The following is a 21,034-nucleotide window of genomic DNA, read 5'->3' as shown; positions in this document are numbered from 1 at the left end:
TCTGACCAAGTCAAAAGAGAACTAAAATCTTTCTGTGTACACTAAGATTTCTCTCCTATTACTACTCCAAATATCTGTATATTGTGTGCATATATATACGGGCATATTGTATGCACGTGTAGGTATATGTATATGCAAACCTAGAATAATACTCTAACATGATTCGTGTTAAATTTTAAGTGAAATTTTACAATTGGATTAATTTTAATAACCCTCTTTTCTGTGGACAGCTACTATCTTTCTCATATAAGATACGTTTTCCATTTGAAATAAAATTCTTCCTCTTTCTGATTAGGTTAACCAGTTTAGTTTATTAGGTTGCTAATGACACATGTAATCTCTGTGTTTCCTGAAAGAAAAGCAGCACAGGAAGTAAATTTGCACATGTATAAATTACATATTGAGCGTTAAAGGTCTCACAGTTAAAGTAGATGTGAATGAATTCATACTGCTTAGTATGAATTGGGATCTTGCCAAACCAAGTATAGCTGTACTGTTTGTCCATGTCAAATGTTCATCTCATTCACTATTCTTTGTGCACAGAACCTGCCATGTGATTCTCAGGGTACAAGCAACACCTCGTCATCAATTCCTTGTCAGTCATACAAGGTTGTGTCACTCTTTATAATGCCTTGGTTGCCAGTTTTGCAAACCATCAGTTTTAACTGCTGGCCATGGGTAGTGCAAAGATCAAGAACTTCATTTGCTTGCACACTTTTGTGAGCAGACAGTATGCCATCGTGCAACAGTGCCCAGCCAGAAGTGTGTGAAGTGTGAAGCGTAAAGTGCATCAGTTAGTGTAAAAATATATCAGTTTTGAAAAGCTAGTTAAAGTGCAAGTAAATGCTGATCATCTCCAGCAGAAGGACTGAGGACAGTAATAGCAGCTTCCTGTAAACAGCGAAGAAAGCCTGTAGTGAATGCAAGGATGAAAATTTGCTTCAGTTCCATCAAGACACACTGGTGAATGAAACAGGTCCTCCTGGAAAAGGAGACTGGCATCATGAGTATATCCACGATGGCAGAGTACATCTGTGAGAGAGGCAGACTTTAAGTAGGAATCCAAAACGTACTGCCAATGAAGCAGTATGGTCTGGTATCTAACAGGTTAAATCTGCTGCCCGACACATCGGTATGTTTCCTTGTATTTTAATAAAATAATTATGGGATCATTATGCACAGCTCTGCTTCTTCAGAGACTGGCAAAGGTGCTTAATTTCAGGATTGTGAATTGACCATATGTGAAGTTTAGTGGACTATCATCAGTGCAACATGGAAAGTGTCCAGCAGGGAGCAGAAAGAACAGGAAGGGCAGGCCACTGGGGAAATGAGCCATGAGCAGAGGGTGACCCAGCTGCTGGCTGTGCCATTATTAACCAGGAGGCAGTCCCGCAGGATCCGAGCAGCATGGGCAGAGCAGAGTGCTAGCTCCACCGAGGGTCCCAGAGACAGCAAGGAATGAATCAGGTCCTGGGGCCATCCAGCAAGGCCCCTCAGGAGTAAAAGAAAGTGGGCTAGAGGCAGGACTGGAGACAAGGACACAATGTAGATCCAGCTTCTATTCAGGAGATAGACCAGAGACAAAGAAGCCCTCGCCTGAGCTGACCTGAGGCTCCTGGGTCATGGATGGGGTGCAAGCGGGAGTCCCAGTGCAGAATTCTCAGGGCAATTAAGGCCCCTAAGTGCCCTCATGGCCATGCCAGAGAAACGTGTTAGAAACTATGTTAGGACAAGGTAGAATACAGCCAGAACATGGTAGTCAGCTTCTGAGTCAGCTTTTGATCATGCCTTAGACTCAGAATAGGGCGGACCAGGTATTTAGGACTTCATATTCAGTTTTTTTCTTCTAACTACTGCCATGAGCAAAAGCGAGGACATTTGGCAGCTTTTCTATAAGCTTTTCCTTAAATTTCCTACACTTTATTTCTTGTAATTTCTAATTTATCATGGTATTTTATGTTTGACAGTACATCTGGTTTTCATACTTACTCTCTGCTCACTTTCTTACAGATAAGAGCCTTCCAGAAGTTGGACTGTTGCTCAAAATCTTATTTTGTGTTGTTTTCTAATTCCATACCCATGGCATTTGAGAGAACGTGGCTTCACCTAACGCAAAAGTTGCAAGGATTATGTTTCTTGTGTCAAAAGCCTTAACAAGGAGACATTTACCAACAATCATTTTGTCACATTAATTCTCAAACATGGAAGATACTGTCTAAGTACTTGACCTCAATATAACTAAGTACATAGCCTTCAGTAGTTGTACATATGCAAACATATAACACATTTTATTCTTTGCCATGCTTTGGATTACAATAGAGTTAAAAAACATTAAGCAAAGCTAGAATAACAACATGAGACACATTAGCCAGATTACAGAGGATATACGTAGATATCTAATTAAAAAATCTGACTGTAGTTCTAGGTCCTTTGATTGTTTACTCTTACATCCCTCAGTGCAAGGAAAATTATTCAAGAAAAAAACACAGACAAATTCATAATAAGTACAAAAGCAGCTGCCGTTAAGTAGTTAATCTAGACTTAGACTAGCCTTCAAACTCCTTCACAGCTTATCCTGAAAGGAACAAAACATTTCATGTCTCAGAGGCAGCAACTAAGCCTGTGATGTTATCTCTCTAACAGTACGGCTTTGAACTGTGACATTTATTCTGACTTCCACATTCATTCCTATTCCTAGCCTCATGCTGAAAGAGGACTTCATTCATATTTGCAGATATTCTTTTGTCACTGTTATTCAACCTTTGCCTTGAGGCTTTCTTTTCCCCTATAGAAAAGTGTTTTTATGAAATTTGGTCCATTGAATGTCATGATCACTCCTGGAAACAAAAAGCACTTTATGATAGCTTTATTTCTGCAACAAAGAGTGTGTATTAACAGAAGAGATCTGACTAATGCAGATTCAAATATTTAAAAAGTTGTGACTGGTTGAGTGATACTATATGAAATGGTTTGAGGACATAAAGGTGAACTTTGAGGTGATGTTGTAGCCCATTTAAAATCAAAGCTTTTCTAACTATTTTCATGGAGCCTGGATTCTGTCCCTTCCTTTTACTTATTGTTCTTCACTGAAAAGACAACTAACTGTTAAATAAAAATGTGAGTAAGAATTCCTTTCCTTTTTTTCAACATAGTAAGTGAGCAGAGAGCACCAGATAGGGGCACAGAACAGAAATAGGTGACAGGACAAAATGATCAAGCAACTGTGAACATGGTCTGATTGGTAAACGGAGATGATTTAAGCTGCTAAGAGTTCCAAAAGAGGAACACTGTGCCATACAAGTGCAATGCATCTGCAGAGCTGGTCTTTGAATATGAGTGCAGAAGAGAAACCTCTGGGCAGACAGGGCACAGTTCAGAAGGGGCTTAAGAGCTATATTTTAGCGATGCTACTTTGCAAAAATGATGTAGCAAGAGAGAAACATAAACAGATTTACTGAGAAGAAATCTTTTGCAAAAAAAAAAACAATTATTTTCTTCATTTCCCCTTCCTTCTCAGTCATGTTCCTGATGATTACTTCCTGTATTTTTCTGGGAATAGGAGTCTGTGAAGAAGTAAAGATCTTAAAGCCTGTCACACTCCTCTTCCTACCCAGAAGAACGAATTCTTCTGCACTGCCACTTAAAGAGGAGGTAAAGGAGTAAAGCAGAAGCAGAGAGCTAGAAAGAAAATGTTGAGGGTTTTAAGGTGGGGTAGCACTTCAAGGCTCTTTTTGAGTTCCCACTGAATTGTGCACGGCTGAACAGTGCATTGTCTAATGCCTGGATTAAAGTCTCTCCTTTGTTCTAAGTAATTAAAAGGTGTCAAGCTAATAAGATAGAAAAAAATTAGCCATACTTAATGAAAGGAAATTATTGAAAAAAACTCCCAAAGATAGAGAACCTGTAAGATTGGATCAAAAACTAAGTTATTTTAATTTTGTAATTAGTTTTCATTTTCTGAGCTGTCCACTTACCACAGTAAATACAACAGTACTTTTACAGCCCCTATTTATCCTACTTTTGAATCTTTCAGGATGTTTCCATGGCAACATCACACCGGTCCATCAAAACAATTAGCAGTAACGTTGTCTGCTACCTGACTCAGCATCTCATGACAACTAACATATTGGTGAGAAACACTGAGCCCATTAGTGTTCTGTCTAGTGTTTTGCAGCCTTTTGTTCATTGTGGTGTTTCTACATTCTTCTGCTTGGTGCAAGAAAACGCTTGAAGAGTAAAAATTTTGTTAGAAAATTCTTACTTTTAATATAAGAGTTGTTGAATTTACTGATTCCTGTAGGGTCTATCCAAAGATGGACAGAAAGTAGCATCATGGTTCAGTTAAGGACTCTTGATGCAAGAGCAAGAAAGGAAACAAATTACAATAACAGCAGTCTGTGATGATTTTCATTTGCTTCAGAGAATACTGATCCACACCAGCTCTTAAGCTAACACAGATTAGTCTGTCTTTTCCAGTTTCACCGCATTGGCTGGCACATTGATCCTCCTTCTCCTTTCTCTTTCACACCTACTCCCGCCATCCTTATGAGAGGAGGAACAGCAGCCTAGATTGAGGTGCCTCTCCCACCACACGTCTGTGCATGGTCAGAGGAGAAAGTAGATAATACAGGACGTTGGGTATTCAGCATAGCTCCCAGCTGGGACATAAGATATTATCTCCATGTTGATAGCAGAATTGGTTCTGCAGTGACTATAATTTCAGTCATCGATATTAAGATGTATCTAAAAAAGCAACAAGAAACTACAATAGTCCTTTTTTATATAAAAGGATAAATAGAGCATTTTATTAACACTTTTTGCAGCAACAAAAGTGACACAGTCCACATCTTTTTCATTAAACACAGCAAAAGCTATGGTCACATTTTACATCACTTTGAGGCACAAAGCAAAATATTTTTTTTCTTAAGGTCAAGGTATGATTTGCATTTAAAAAAAAGGAGAAGAAACAATCCTCAAGTTGTATATTGCGGTAGCAGGGTTTCCAATCACTAGCACAATACAATGAACAGACCAAGAATCCAGAATGGATTATTACATACAATAATAATCATTTGATTGAATTAAGAAATGGATCGTTGTTGTCATTTTAGAGTATTAAGAAGTGGTCTGGCGTTGCTAACTTCAGTTTGTTTCAGTTTGGTTTAATCCTAACAACCCCAAATATATACAACAAGCTAAATGAAGGTTAATATATAGTCTAGAAGATTATGCACTTCATAATGCATTGCACTTATTGCTTGGTACACTAATGGTGCAGTCACTGTTGAGTTACTCTAAAAAGACAAGCGTGATGCTTGTTGGCTTCTTTCAACCCAACACTAGTTATTTGCCACTTTGGTTTATTGTGAGTTTATATGTTACTCATATTCAGTGTCCATTATTATTAGGTTTAATTGAAAGACAAATACATTTTTTATTCCAGGGATTTCTAAAATAGCAACATTTTCTATAATTACAGTATTTTCAATAAACTTATATCTATGTATACAACTGTGGCGCGATGTGTAAAAATATGAAAGCTATTAAGGGAAGAACAAGGGTTAAATTATTCTCTGTTTCTTCTATTGGCTTCAAAATATTCTGCAAAACAAATACATCCTTTTTCTTAGGGCTACTTGCTCATAGTAAATTTCTCTTTGGAATTTTGTAAAAGACTATATCTTTTTCTAGGTTATACTGTTTTTTTCTCTCTCTCTAAAGACCCCAGTACAAAGTTGGAATATACTGCAAAGAAAAGAGTAATAAAGCTTGGTTTTCGATAAAGGGATTTGACAGTCTGCATGAAAAGTCAGACTTAACATTATATATTGTTTCTATATTAGTTGATAGACTCAGGGAAGAACATGACAATGTCTATAATTTCATAAGATTCTGTAAAGAATAGAAATAAGAATTTGTGCCCAAACATTCAGTATAAAACTCCTAAATAATTCCTTTATTCATCACAGAGTAGCCTGCAGCATGTAATCACGATAAACATACAATATGCCCTATTTGTTCTTTAGGCTTGATACAATTACCACCAAAGGAACTGGATCAATCCTCTGTAAATGCCTAGGACTCAACCTTTCTTCTTTAAGAAAGCTCTTGTCTTAGACTAAACACACAATTCCTACATTGCACTGAGTAAACGTGTGTATTTAACACAATCTCTTTCAATACAGTGTAACAAATATATAAGTGCATTTTTAATGGTCAAGTAGTTTTGGCTTTCTAAAAAGAGCATTAGATGTGCCAACTCGGTTGCTTAGTTGTGCTTTAATCCTTAGTTATGAGTTTTAGCTCTTGTATACTGTAAGTATCTAACTGCCTCTATAGTTTTGACCAGTAAACCCTTAAAACTCTAATGTTTATAGAACAAATATAACCTAATGAAAGTGATGACATGTCACAACTCATACAGATTGCACTTTAATGGATTTTTTTTACAGTAAGACCTTCCTGTTTGATATGTGTTTACATGTTTATACCACATTTTATTTCTGTGTGCAAACAATCACAATGAATTTAATCACAAACACTACAAAATATACCCAATATTTAGATTTGTTATGAATAATCTCCTTCCTTGTAGTTATATGAGTCTTGTACTTCCTCTTGTACAAATTCCTCTTTTTTCTCCCAACCATTAGGCCAGCCACCGTTGACCTGGGTTGTAGCACCATAAGACTTGGTGGTACCATAATTTACATAATTCTGAGTAATGTCCCCTGTCTCTTCAGCAAGTTCATCTTCATGAATAAAGCCACATTTCTCTTCACTTGTTTGTTCAGGATCTGCCCAGGGTTGTTTCTCTCCTGAAGCAAATATGCCATAGAAGATAACACCTCCATAATGAACCAAAGCAGCAATGAGGAATACATACTGCCACTCTTCACGTGTCTGTAAAGAAGAAATTTGCTGAATCAAACTAGTGCATGGACTTAGCTAACTCTTCTGAGCTTTAAATTAGAGATTGAGCCTGTGATAGTCAGCACAACTAGAACATATAAGTGTCCATTTTCCAATTACTTATATCCATCTTCCTTGAAAAATCACTATTCATTAGTCTACAAAAGCATTGACCTAGTGAGCATCTTGGGAAGCATGCTTCAAATTTACCACCTCCTGGATTCTATCCCCTAGAGGTCCCAGACTCTAATATGGATATCCTGGCAAGTTGTACTATGGAAATGTCTTTTCCTTGAAACTAATAGTATTAAACTGGAAGATTTGAAATCTGTATTGCTGTTTACCTTGTTCTTTGTCATTGCTCCCACAATTATAGGGCAAACCATTCCAGACAAGGTCCCGACTCCATTAGAAATCCCCATTAAGATGCTGGCATACCTTGGGGCAATGTCTAAATGGTTGACATTGAATCCTGCAATACAAAGGTCAGCACACATTCATACCAAAAGCAGAGCACTACTTCAGTTCTGAAAAGTAATGCTATCACTTGACAACTTTATTATGACATATTTGGGTGGGTTAACTGCATTTCTTTTTCTTTAAAAGGCTTACAATGGTTAAATATTCTTAGAGAGACTCTAGCTTTTTGTTTTCTTTTTAAAAAATATTATAAAATGTATTTCCTTCAGAAAATTGCAGGTTTTTTCCCATTAGTGTCTATGTGGAATAGAGAACCCAGAAGATATTTAGGCAGGGAGAAAGTTCATGTTTTCGCAGTGTCATTCATGACAATTTCATGCTGAAAATGACATGTCATTTCTTCTTCCAGCTTATACCACTTTCCTTTCCTATTGCCCACGTTTTTCTTTTTGTCATACAGACCAGCAGAAGGGAATTCCCTTCTGTTCTTGAGTGGTAAATGGAGGGAGTAAAAAGACAGTATCTATAAATTATTTATTAATTATTTTTCTAAATATTTGCTTGCTCTCTTGCATTTCCAGAAGCTTAATGCTTTTCAAATTTATGCAGTAACTATTTAAATAGTCTTTGAAAAAATACATGCTTCTCTGAAGTGACAGGCTGGAGAGGTGGGCCTGTGAGAACCTCATGAAGTTCAACAAGGCCAAGTGCAAGGTCCTGCACATGGGTCGGGGCAATCCAATGCACAAGTACAGGCTGGGTGGAGAATGGATTGAGAGCAGCCCTGAGGAAAAGGACTTGGGAGTGCTGGTGGATGAGAAGCTCAACATGAGCCGGCAATGTGTGCTGGCAGCCCAGAAAGCCAACCGTATCCTGGGCTGTATCGAAAGGAGCGTGGCCAGCAGGTCGAGGGAAGTGATTCTGCCCCTCTACTCTGCTCTCGTGAGACCCCACCTAGAATACTGTGTTCAGCTCTGGAGTCCCCAACATAAGAAGGACATGGAGCTACTGGAACGAGTCCAGAGGAGGGCCACGAAGATGATCAGAGGGCTGGAGCACCTCTGCTATGAAGACAGGCTGAGAGAGTTGGGGCTGTTCAGCCTAGAGAAGAGAAGGCTCCGAGGTGATCTTATAGCAGCTTTCCAGTACTTAAAGTGGGCCTACAGGAAAGCTGGAGAGGGACTTTTTACAAGGGCGTGTAGTGATAGGACAAGGGGCAATGGATTTAAACTGAAAGAGGGGAGATTTAGATTAGATATAAGGAAGAAATTTTTTACATTGAGGGTGGTGAGGCAGTGGAACAGATTGCCCAGAGAAGTTGTGGCTGCCCCATCCCTGGAAGTGTTCAAGGCCAGGTTAGATGAGGTTTTGGGCAACCTGGTGTAGTGAAGGATTTCTCTGCCCATGGCAGGGGGGTTGGAACTAGATGATCTTTAAGGTCCCTTTTAACCCTAACCATTCTATGATTCTATGATTCTATGATTCTATGATTCTATGATTCTATGATTCTATGATTCTATGACAGAACTCATTGTCCCCAAAATAAGCATTTAAGTAAGTGAAAGCAGAAACCAAATCTTTGGATACAGCAAGGTCATAAAAGGGAAGTGAGAGGCACTATGATACGGATAACCATTAAAGAAAGTGTGATACGCTTTTCAGTTTGTACTGTTGCAAAATACATGGAATTAAGGACAGATTTGATTAAGGAGATTTTAGGTGTTTGGCACAAAAGAAAAGAAAACCTGGTTTAGACATAAGGAATCAGCATGGGAGAGGATACTAAGATCACAGTGGGAAAACAAGGGAAGGCCAGGGACTTGTATTTGAGAAAGGCAAAGGCAACGAGGTGATATATCAGCAGGAAAGGGGAAGAACTGAGCTTTAAATCAGAAAAAAAATACTAGCAATTGGGCTCCAAAGTAATAAAAAAATTCAATACTAACAAACCAATAACTAATATACAGTGGAAAAACTAGGAAAAGGCCTACATTTAAACAAAGACATGTAAATTTTGATATCCTTGTATAATATCAGTACATTTGTGCTATATCTATGGTGTACATTAACACCTCTCTGAAAAGAAAGTCTAATTTGCTGCTATGAATGTGAAAAATATTCAAGTATTTGAACAAAAATAATCTAATGTAGAAGATGTAATACTGATTGTACTTTCCTTTGTAACTATCATAAATAATATCATTTGGAATTCTAAGGTTTGTTTAAATTACTGTCAATGAATAAAAACCAAATAAGACAATCTCTCTCTTAAAATAGAATATTTTAGTAGTTAGAGTAATATAATCTTACCAGATATGGCGAATCCACTAAAACCCACAGCAAGCACTAAGAATGAAATAGCCACTCCTTTACTATGAGAATACCCCACCACAAGAAGAAGAGTTGCTTCCATACCAAAACCTGGGGAAATTGTAAAGAAAATGAGGCATCAGATTTCGTTCCCTCTCGAATATTGCAGCCTTTAAGGTATGATAATGTTTCATGGGAAGACAGAGGCAAATCATCACCTCAGAGCGGAACATAATAGGTATTTCTTTCATCCTTAAAAACCACATGTTCTTGCTGTCTCAGATAATCCTCATTTTATTCTTAGTGTGCTAATTAATTGTTACTTCCTGTCAGTTTTAAGATTAAAAGAAATACTTTGATTTGGTTAGGTCATGCCAGCCAGCTCTAATCGGGAACATGGACTTAACCTGCTTTCGAGTTTTGCAGCTCTTTTCGCAGCCAGGATTTAGCTCATGTGCCTTTCACCTCTCAGCAGTCAGATATGTAATCTCAGGTAGTTGTCTGGGCTCTCTTAGTGCAGAGGGTGTTTAGGTGAGGAGCTAAGATTCAGTAAGTAGCTAAGAGTAGGCAAATTACTCCCCAAAAGCTCATCTGCTTCTTTCAAAGTCTAAATGCTTTTTCAAATACCAAACATCTGTATTGAAATTGGAGATAAGAACAACTGTGTTTACTTTTCTTTGGTAACCACATCTGTAATACACAAAAAATGCACAAAATATTGCTTCATAAGTACATAAAACCATGCAGTTTGTTTGTTTACTGTATTCAGCATACTACATGGACATCGAATCTGTACAAGAAGCTTTTTAAGAAAGTAGGAAGACTTACCTCCACAGTTCATTATCTTTCTCACAGTAGTGGTTGAAAGAATCTGTCTGCTTCTTAAAAAGTCTGCAATTTGTCCTCCAATAGGAACAATAATTGTCATCACTAGATGCGGCACAGCAGATAAGATACCCACCTAAGATAATCGTTAGAAGTAGCAGAATGTAAACCATAAGGAAATAATGACTTCGTTTTCTGAAGCATTCAGCAACTAATTAATTGTTTCCCTTCAATTTCAGGCTGTGTGCTGAAACGAAAAATCTTAACTTGGTTTATTCGATGAACCAAACTGGTGAACTTCGGTTGTCACTGTGTTTTACAAAGCACAGTCAGTTTTTAAGAATCTCTGATGCTGTGACGCTTTTTGTTTATAGATTGTTTTCACAGTTTATGTTTAAGCTAATGGCTTTTTTCCCCCCTGATTTATAGCCAGTCTGCCCTTTTTTTTCAGAAAATTTATGATCAAATTTGTTGAACTGAGTTGCTGCATTTCTGTTGGTGATGTGTTTGGCATAGCATTGCCCAGCAAACCTAACATGTCTAGACAGATTCCCTGTGGATCATCCTTACTTGCACGATGGCCATTTGCCTTTGATTTCTGACCATCACTCAAGCTTCAAATTTCACGTGGGCAAAAGATATGTCTGAGAAACTGTTTATGTGGTAAAAGATAACATGCTAAATATCCGTTGACAATATTCAAAATGCCATACATATTAGCAAAGCAAGACACAGTAATTTTCTGATGACTGTTACAAAATATAATAATCAGAGTGTGGTGAGGCACTGGAACAGGTTGCCCAGAGAAGTTGTAGGTGCCCCATCCCTGGAAGTGTTCAAGGACAGGTTGAATGAGGCTTTGGGCAACCTGGTGTAGTGAAGGGTTTCCCTGCCCATGGCAGGGGGGTTGGAACTAGATGATCTTTGAGGTCCCTTCCAACCCTAACCGTTCTATGATTCTATGATTCTATTTGAAGACCATTCGCCTTCAAAGTGAGTGTGGCCCAAGCTGCTACCTGCTACCTCCTGTCAACATAACAGCCTTGCAAATAGTTTGTTTGATTATGCATGGCATTTTGTTCTAATAGGGAATTCTGATTATGACGTATATCTGAACACATGCTTACGCCCAGGGTTTTTTGTGTAATTCCTATCTGAGCAGTGTATCGGCCTGGCCTGATGTCTGACTTGAGTTAACGTCAGTGTGCAGAGCAGACAGACTCCATGAAAACAGAAAGAAAGCATGTTTTCTCTTCTCTTCAATTAAAGTTGTGAAATTGTATATTTCATTGCGGTTTATATATGTGGCAACTATGTTGTGACGGCTAGCTTCATGCTCATAGATGTTTCTCCCAATAAGTTAGATATCTATGAAGTAACTATGGTATGGTAGTTACTGCTGCAAGGCATTCCTGACCGAATGATAACTATTCATTTATGAGCATCCATGTCCACAGCAGATGAAAATGTACTTTGCTGTCATTTTTTACAAGGCTCTGTATTTCTTTGAATACACCCTAAGAAAAATTTTCAAGAAAAAAAATTATCAGATTAATTCTATAGGGTGTGACCGTTCTTATTGCATCCGTAACAGATGATGTTTCAAGCATAGCGAAGCTTCTTAAAATTAGCTCCAGCTAAAGAAACCCATCTTTAAATGCAGAATAACATTACATTATCTTGACAATATTCCACAATACAGCAACACGTGGGAAGCTGCTCGTCTAATTGTCACTTAAACCACAATTTAGGGTGTCTTAATACCTCACAGAACAATATCAAAAGAGTACAGGTCTCTCAAAAGCACAAGCCCCCGTCACTTTCACAACAAGGAAATCTGTAGTAGTAGAAAGCTTACTGCACATTCTGAAGGCTTCTTTGCATGTATCCATATTCACATCACAGGTCTGATCAAAAATCCATATCAATTATGTGGAATCTTAAATCATCCCTACGTCTCCTATTTTGCCACCGCCTGTTTCACTTCCTAAGTTAAAAAAGGGGGGGCAATTCTCATCATATTAAAGGGGGATGTGAAACGTGATAGATTGTACTATCCTTCCTAAAACGACGTGGCCCTGCTTTACAAAGTGCACCTGGAAAAATGGAACCACTTGCCAGTGATTTCTTTACAGCTTCAGTGGGATGTTACATCCCCGGGGTGTCAGGGACAGAAGTGCGATGAGTCTCTTGATATCTTTCTAATACCTTGCCTGATCTGGTTTCAAGCACATAACTGAAAGTGTTTTTGCAGTATGGTCCCAGGTAGATCGTTACTAAATCTCATCCTGTCTTCACTTTCCCCTATCCAAACCCTTGTCATTGTTGTTACTTTGCTTACATGTACTGGTCAAGGGACCAGTAACTGAGAGGGATAAGATTTAAGACTTGTAAACATATGGTAAAGACACTGAACCCTTACTATTCCTCTTCCTAATAAATACCACAGATGTGACTCTAATATTTACTTGGCTAAGATGAAAGTTCTGCATTATTTTTACATACCTTGCTTATTTCAAATCCAAACACCTCCTCAAAGTAAGCGGGCTGACTAATAAGCAGCAAGTAAAAAGTCCAGCTTCTACAGAAGTTTGCAACAATTATTGCATAGACAGGCATAGATGTAAAAAATTTTCTCCATGGAGTTTTATATTTCTGAAACATAGAAAGGAGGATCCAGTCAACATTTTGTTGGTTATCAACTATCTGTCTTCTCTTTTCCTATCTGTTATTTTTACCTACGCTCCAACAAACTCATATATGCATAACTTTCTGTATCTGAAATCCAGTGACTTAAATTATCATAAAGTCGATGCATCCATGTTTGGATGATCAAAATTTAATTTAAAAACATAAGCAAGTAAAAATTACTGCAAAATGCACAAAAGGAGAAACTCAGTGATACTTAAGTGTATCACAACACTCACGCACAAGTGCCATTATCTCTATTGTGTAAACAGGAACATACTAAGTCCAAAATAATAACGTGTCTTGAAAAGACAACGTTGCTTTATCTAAGGCAACAGCCAGATTTTATGCTGTAAGTGCACTATTTCATCCAGATTCATTTTAAGCTTGTATTTTAGCATTTAAATCTTAATCCCAGCATTCTGAATATTTTTTTTTATCAAGCCTCAGCCTAAACTGCTTGGTCAACATGTTTTTGTGTCTGTTTTGTTGTATTTTTAAAATGAATTGCACAATTGTAGGGGAAAAAAAAAAAAAAAAAGACAGATGGGCAAAACTACAATCCTGCTGAGTCCCAGCACCTCTCCATGAGCCCAGGGTTCTGCCCATCTGTGTTGATCCAAGTAACAGGATTCAGACCCAGATGAGTGTTTGAAAATCACTTCAGCAAGGTTTCAGGCTGAATTTGATCTACTGTTTACTCAAATACTGGCTCTTCTTCAAAGAAAACCAGCCCATAGATAGATGCATGCAATGTGTTTTATACTCATTAAATCACACTTAAGCGAGAGCTAAGGATTAAGTGTGACTTAATTAATGAGAAGCCAGCCAGAAATGATAACTTGATTCATAACCATGGGAAGAAACTAATTGCTTCCAAAAAATATTTCATTAAAAAACAACAATAAAAAAATAGAAAATATCCAGCCCAAGTTAGAGTTATACAGGCATCCTTTGAAATATCTCATTTCACATAAGATTTTCAAAAGTGCTTACAGGTATAAGAAACCATGAACATTGCTGGATGTTATTAAATATCAACCCAGACACTACCTCAAAAATGCCTAAAAATGTCATCTATCAAATAAATGACTCTTTACTATTTTTTAATTTGATATTTAATCTGGATCAGAGTTTATTACTAAGAAAAAAATGGTTTATTCCTGAGTTCAGTCAAGAACCAGCAATCTGACCAATTAGAAAACACGATGAAGAGTGGTAATGAGGACGAACATGGAATGAGTTTAGCAGATGAAGTGAGACTTCAGAACTAAATTTTTTTTACTTTCTTGACTTAATAAGCATGATGATAATTTGTTTAAAGCTTTTCAATAGTTAGATAAATAAGAATATTACAATTTAGCATGATAGGATTATTAAGTGGCTACAAAATGATCTGAGTTCATTGCTATTGTTTTAGTTCTTGAGAGCTAAACCAGCACAAAATTAAGTCAGATTATAAGAGGCTTGATAGTAAGTTTCTCACAAAATTACCACGGCAATGGGGAATGTTCTTATGGCTCTCCTGGCATGCTCTATTGCAACTTGCAGTCTTTCTTGCAAATGAAACAGAATAGTCCAGATTTGGGTTTTTTTCTGATGTTCTGAAGACCTCAGGAGACACTTGGTAGTGCTTTACCTCCGGTTTACTTTTAGGAAGAAGAAAACCTTCCAGAAGGGATTATATAGAAAGGGAATGAACCACTTGAACTCAAAGTACTATAAAAGTCTCAATAAAGCTGCAATTTCACATGTAGCTGTAGGGCTTTTTTTATCCTTTGGAGTAGAAAAAGATGCATAAATTCCATGCACGATCTGCTAGAAGAACTGGAACCTATATTCCTTTCTTGCAGAAGCATTATCCTCCCAGAAATCCATGAGCAGATTTCTGACTTCCCCACCCCAAAAAAATTCAAATGTTTGAAACATGCTTTTCTGTCTTAAAGAAGGAGGGTGTTTGATATTTTTTTGTTTGTTTCTATTTGTTTTTGTTTGTTTGTTTGTTTTTATTACTATCTCATAGGAAACAAGTGAGTAATATTCTTACTTCCATTGCACCTAGGAGGTTGGCACTCTCTCCAATGCTTTCTTCTATGTATCTCCTTTCTTCATCTGTGATCGTAGGATGCTTTGCAGGACTCTCATACGAAACCAACAGCCAAAACATGTACCAGACTATACCAAAGCTCCCTTTGGAATGGAAAGAAAGACTTTAAAAAGAAATGTGCAGTAAAACAGCAAAAAAAAGAAAAAAATCTGTGAATAATTATAACGAATTTGAATGGCAATTGTTGTTACTGCTTCTCTGCTGAGTCATTCTAGCAGAGAGTTGGATCTTGCAAACAGTATTTGTGCAAAATGCATGAAGAGATGGACCACAGTGAAGTTGTCTTTGTTTCATTTACAGAATAATTTCACTGTAAGGGAGTATTCACTGGTATTTTAACATCGATTTATACAATACTATGCAATGAAACAACTTCCACTTCATTTCACTGGATGGTAAATGACGTTCTATTCTACCTCAAGCCACTGTTGTTTGATTACTGCACTAAATTTTTTACTTGCAAAATACATGATTGTGGCATTGTTTTCAACATAACAATGTGCTTCCTGAGTAATTTATTAAATTTCTGTGTTTCCTCTTAATTCATATCAGTTTTACACTGTAGAATGAACGCCTTTGTGACACTATTTCATCAGTGTTAGTTCATGGTAGCACAACTAGTGTGAATGAAGTTTGTAGGTCTTCAGATAAATATGAGGACATTTTAGTCAAGGCAAGTACTCTGAACTTATAGTTGTATAAATGAAAGAGCGACGTTCGTGATCTGAGATTCTATAGATCTGCATAGCAGCCCGCATTACTTGTACTAGAAGTGATGAAGATTTTGCCATGAGCTAGCTTTTCTTCTTTCTTAGTAATGTTGCTTTCTTACTCTTTCCTTTAAATTCTATTCTTTCATTGTTCTTTTCTCTAGTCTGTATTTTTAGCTTTAAGGACTCAATTCTCTTCTTTTTTTTTTTGCCTCTTAACAGTAACTTTTACATTTTTAGAAAGGGTAGAGTAAGGTCATACGATATTGGAGTGAGATGAGCAAAAATGCATACCATACACGTAGAACACAGAAGACCAGCCAGTATATTGCACTAGAATTCCAGCTAAAGGCATTGCAATAACAGCTCCTGCGTAGGAACCTACAAAACAAGACATGTGTGGATGAAAAGGGAGAAAAATTCAGTCTTGAAATACTTCTATGTTACAAATGAAAGAAAGACAAAAATAGAAAGTTACTTACCACAAAAGGAAGTGGTTGCTAACCTACTTCTTTCTAATGGGGGGGCCCACTTGCTCCAAATACCGTGGCAGGCAGGGTAGGTGACCCCCTGGGGAATGGGTGTGCCACAAGTTAGCTAATGCTGATCAGTCACTCAGTTCATTGTCTTTGCATGTTTGTTTTTTTTTTTTTAATTGCTAAAAACAAGAAGTTGAGAATGCTTTGCATTTCTACCGTCAAGTCTGAGCACAGCCATAGGAAAACTTCAAATTCTATTAAAGTTGAAATGGATTTTGTATATCACTCCAAATCATTAAAGAGGCCTTATGAAACAGAGATAAAACATAATTATTTCCTTTTGCTCCCCCTCCCCCTTCCAGGAAAGAATTGTGAAGAATTAAAAGAAAGAATCTTAACACATAAGTACCAGAGTCAAAGGAAGGTTGAAAACACAGACCCTCTGGAGTCTCTCTAATGCTGGGCTCATTTCTCCAGCTCTCAATTTTAATGGTCTTCTAACAATTTTTGGTCTAATATTTAAAGTCTAATTTAGGAAATATAGGCTACTGTTCCACTGCTCTAAAACTAGAAAATAAAATAAATAAGAGATTAAAAATATAATGTTGAAAGAGCACTTTTTCACTATCTTTGTCTTTAATGAACCTTCTTGAGCACTTATAGCAAATAATTGAATTATGTTAGTTGGTTTGATTTTAAACCAGTTACTTTGTGGGTTTCTCTTCAAAACAAGCCTTTAACTTAAAAATAGAAAAAAAAAACAAAACAAAAACAAACAAAAAAAACCCAAACCACTACATCCTGCAGTGTTGAAACTGTAGAGAATGTAATTTGAAATGTACAGTAGTTTTTCACAAAATTCCTGCTTAAGAATTATTATGATGTTGTGTAATTGTACGTAGAGCCACTTTTCTCTTAATCTGATGTTTTGTTTCCTATGCAAAAAGTAGAAAAAAAACCAAAACTTTTTGCAAATGTTGTGGGTATCATAAATGTTGAGATTATCAGTCTCCATATATTGTAAAATGCATTCTTGTTTGGAAACAAGATTGTAGAACCAATTTTATATTCATTTCAGTCTTATTGTTAATTTTACAAAAAGATATAAAGACAGAATTTTAAGATTGTCGTGATTTATTGTAATCCTTCTTCAAATGATTCTGTTCAAGATGTTTTGCATTCACAGTTCCTTTGAACATTGTCACAGAAATGAATGGATCTAAAATAGCTATTTTATTTTGTAATTACTTGCTTCTGTTCCTCTCCTCTTTGCAGTCAAGCACACCTCTGTACATGCAGATCACTTTTCAGGACACATGTGTACTTTAAGAACTTGACTGATGGCTACCTGACTTTTTCAGGCACATTCCACACCCTCTTTTGGAGTCTTTTTATACAATAAAGCACATGAGTTAAAATCAGCTGACGCAACAGAAGTGTGTAGCCCTGAGAAACAATGAACCAGCGTTCACAGGCTTAAAAATCTGTCTTTCAGTAAAGAAACAAACAAGCAAATAAATTTAGAAGGCAGGCTCAACCTCTTTCTCTTTTAAATTATGGTAACTCTCTCATTCATTCCAACAAGAGCATGGCCAGGGCCTATGATAGAAGCTTAATTTTTTATTATCGATTTAGTCTGTGAGGCTGGACAGCAAATAACTGTTGAGAACAGCACCAGTATAAGCTTTATGCAGTACATTAGTGAAACTTCAGTTTTAAATACATATCTCACTGGCTTCTCAGCAAGAGAAAACGTTGCTATGTAATTTTATAGATGAAGGAAAATCAAATAGCTGTAATTCATACATTAAAATCCTTTACACTGAAAATCAGTAATAAACTGAAAACATTTTTTATTTTCCCCAAAAATTTACAATTGCTACTTAAAGGCTAACAAATATCTATCATATTTATTGGTTATTTTATAATTTTTCCATACCTCTACAAGGCCCTGCAAGATCCTAACAAAGATGACACATCCATAGTGAACTCTGGCTGCAGACGGGATTAACATGTTGAGGGAGGATGTCAGCAGTATAGCAGCACCGAATACTCTGCAAAGGAGGGGAAAAAAAAAAAAAAAAAGAAAAGGAGGTATCTTCAGTGTTGTTCCAATTGACTTATTCCACATATGCTCACATATCAATGTAGATGTATTTAAACATATGTTCTTTATGTAGGGAATATACTAACTGCTGGACTGGATTAGTGTCTACTTCCCTCTAGTGTAATAACCTGTCTAACAAGACCCAGACCAAACATGGACATAGACATTTATTTAGTGTTAATTTCCTAAGGAAATACATCTTATTCAATCACAGGTATAGATCTTACTCTCCCTATCCTCACTCTTTCTTTAGTTAATTTTCACATCTATTTCAACCAAATCTGATTGAATTCACCACCCTCTAGAGAAATCAGAAATTAGGTCTCCAAATGGTTTGTGAAAACAGGTGGCCAAGTAAAAGAGAAACTCTTGTTAGCGTTTCAGTTTCAAGCAAGTGGCACCATGCATTCACTGCTCATAAAGTGGAAGAGAATCCACTTTCATAAATGCCAAAGCATTTCAAACAGAGCTAGGATTTTCTATACCCAAGAGTTAATCAACCTGGTAACACATATCCATAGAAAGCAGATCATTCTTTCTGCTGTTTTTTCAGAGGCTATTCATTGAATATTGTTGATTTTGATTCCAACAGTACCCTAGGAATTGCTTCAAATAAAGCACATTACAAGGTCTAAATAAATGTGTGAAGTGATGATTCATTTTCGAAATTCCACTGCTTTGACTGAATTTCAATTTGATGCAATTAATATCTGCACTTGTAAAAGGAAGCCTTTTCTCCAACATTATTATATCATTTTCTATGTTCATTCATTCCTTTATTGTAGAAATAATCATTTTCCCCCCCATTTTCCTTTCAGTGGAACCATGCGAAGGGAAGAAGCCGGTAGCAATGACTGGCCACTTTCTTTATACATAACTATGTAATGCTAAGATAAATCCTGGAGATGTCTTAACATATGACATCACGATATCTGATGTGGAACTGATTTGACAGAAACCTTTAACCTTAGCATGTGTTCTTCAGAAATTGGTACAGTGCCATAAGCTAGTGAGAAACAGACCTTGGGCTAAAGAAGCAGGAAACAGTGATAAGTTTCAAAGACAAAAATTCTCCTGAAAGACAACTCTGTTTCACATTGTCTATTTAGAATTACTGCCTGATACAAATCTTTAAATAGCACGCTGAGTATGCTCCACTTCTATTTGACAAATATTAAAGGGCAGCAGAAAAAAAAAAAGTTTCTTGGCACAGTAAGGAAGCTTTGTTCAATAGCTCTAAATCTGGTCTCCTCACTGTGTTCCCTGTGATCCTCATCTCATGTTGAACAAGATCTAGCTGGCTGTGGAGCACGTTTTTGGCTTTGTTTGGCAGCATGTTCTGTACACTTACTGGGACTGACTGGTGCATGTGTTTGTGTTGCACTATGTAAACTATTTTGGACTGAACTCTGTCTTTACTCTTAACTTCTTTATGTGTGAGTTTCTACTCCAAAAGTACTTGCAGTTCATTTCCTTTCAATTTAATACCCCGTATGTTCACATGAACCACAATGGTGTCTTGGTTTTCATTTGCTTTTCTTTATTTATTAATGAGAAAAGTTTGGGATTCATAGGAGCTTCGCTTTTGATTTTTTACAAATTCTTTTTACATGTTAGATGTTCCTGTTAGCAATATTTGAAGAGCAATATACTGTAACTGTTCTAAAGGTTCATTGAGAAAATCCTTATTTGCTTGTAAGCAGGAAGAAAGGACGGCTTGGTTTATAGCCTTTTCTGTTTCTTTTCTGAGTAGATATTTAGCTAAATGCCTAATGCAGCAGTGTGGTTTTAAATTTGTGATTGTGCATAGACTTGCTGAAGGAGATTCTTAGCTAGTGTGGACCAGTGCAACTCTTTCTAAATCACTATTCATGTTAAAATCATGCTAAGACAGAATAATAAAAAATGCCATCTGTTTATAAAGATGAGATTTATAATATTATTATAGTATGTAACTGTTTCTTCAAGGAAATTTACTCTAGTTTTTCAATTCTGTATCTGAAATCAGCTTCTGTTTTCCACAACCAAAAGCTGTGTTTCTCAGAATGGCTTTTATTCTCATGTTGACTAAAAAGAAGCTGTTTCCTTGAGTCTGTTCCTTCTAGAAGAGAAAGGAAAATGTGATTTAAGGAATGAGCAGAGATATACATCTTCCAAATGAAAATCTTGCCTGTATTTAGACATACAAATATCACTGAATATTTAGTTACATTGAGAAGCAGATTATGAAATTCTTCCAGAATGTCAATGGTAAGTCAATTTTGTCTCAGAATTATGCTTTATAGGAACAGCCTTCTCAAAAATAGATCCATTTTTTCTCAAAAAAAAAAACCCTATAAATTTAAGGGTAGAAAGAATTAAAGTTAAATTATGATTCTTGTAAGAAATGGCTTTTTTATCCTCTTTTTTTGAACGCATATTACAAGAGGCACCCTGAATTTAGTGCATGACTATTTAAGTGAGTCAGTTTCCTCTG

At 36.6% G+C, this 21,034-nt stretch overlaps 1 protein-coding gene across 2 annotated transcripts in view; it reads right to left on the bottom strand.

The window, feature by feature from the left end:
* Positions 1–6,570: 6,570 nt before the first annotated feature.
* Positions 6,571–21,034, bottom strand: part of SLC17A6 (solute carrier family 17 member 6) — a 33,239-nt gene continuing 18,775 nt past the window's right edge. For both annotated transcript variants that reach the window (XM_086612883.1, XM_086612884.1), the window contains 9 exons: positions 18,391–18,505; positions 16,455–16,542; positions 16,267–16,353; positions 15,203–15,345; positions 12,973–13,122; positions 10,471–10,603; positions 9,643–9,753; positions 7,257–7,384; positions 6,571–6,903 (listed from right to left, as the gene is read on the bottom strand). In XM_086612883.1, coding sequence (XP_086469009.1) covers positions 6,571–6,903; positions 7,257–7,384; positions 9,643–9,753; positions 10,471–10,603; positions 12,973–13,122; positions 15,203–15,345; positions 16,267–16,353; positions 16,455–16,542; positions 18,391–18,505 — 1,288 coding nt within the window. The remainder of the gene's footprint in view (positions 6,904–7,256; positions 7,385–9,642; positions 9,754–10,470; positions 10,604–12,972; positions 13,123–15,202; positions 15,346–16,266; positions 16,354–16,454; positions 16,543–18,390; positions 18,506–21,034) is intronic.

This window comes from Tauraco erythrolophus, chromosome 6 (genome assembly GCF_009769465.1).
Source record: "Tauraco erythrolophus isolate bTauEry1 chromosome 6, bTauEry1.pri, whole genome shotgun sequence".
Lineage (NCBI taxonomy): Eukaryota > Metazoa > Chordata > Aves > Musophagiformes > Musophagidae > Tauraco > Tauraco erythrolophus.
The sequence above is the reverse complement of the archived record's forward strand: the minus strand, read 5'-3'. Positions and strand labels throughout refer to the sequence as shown.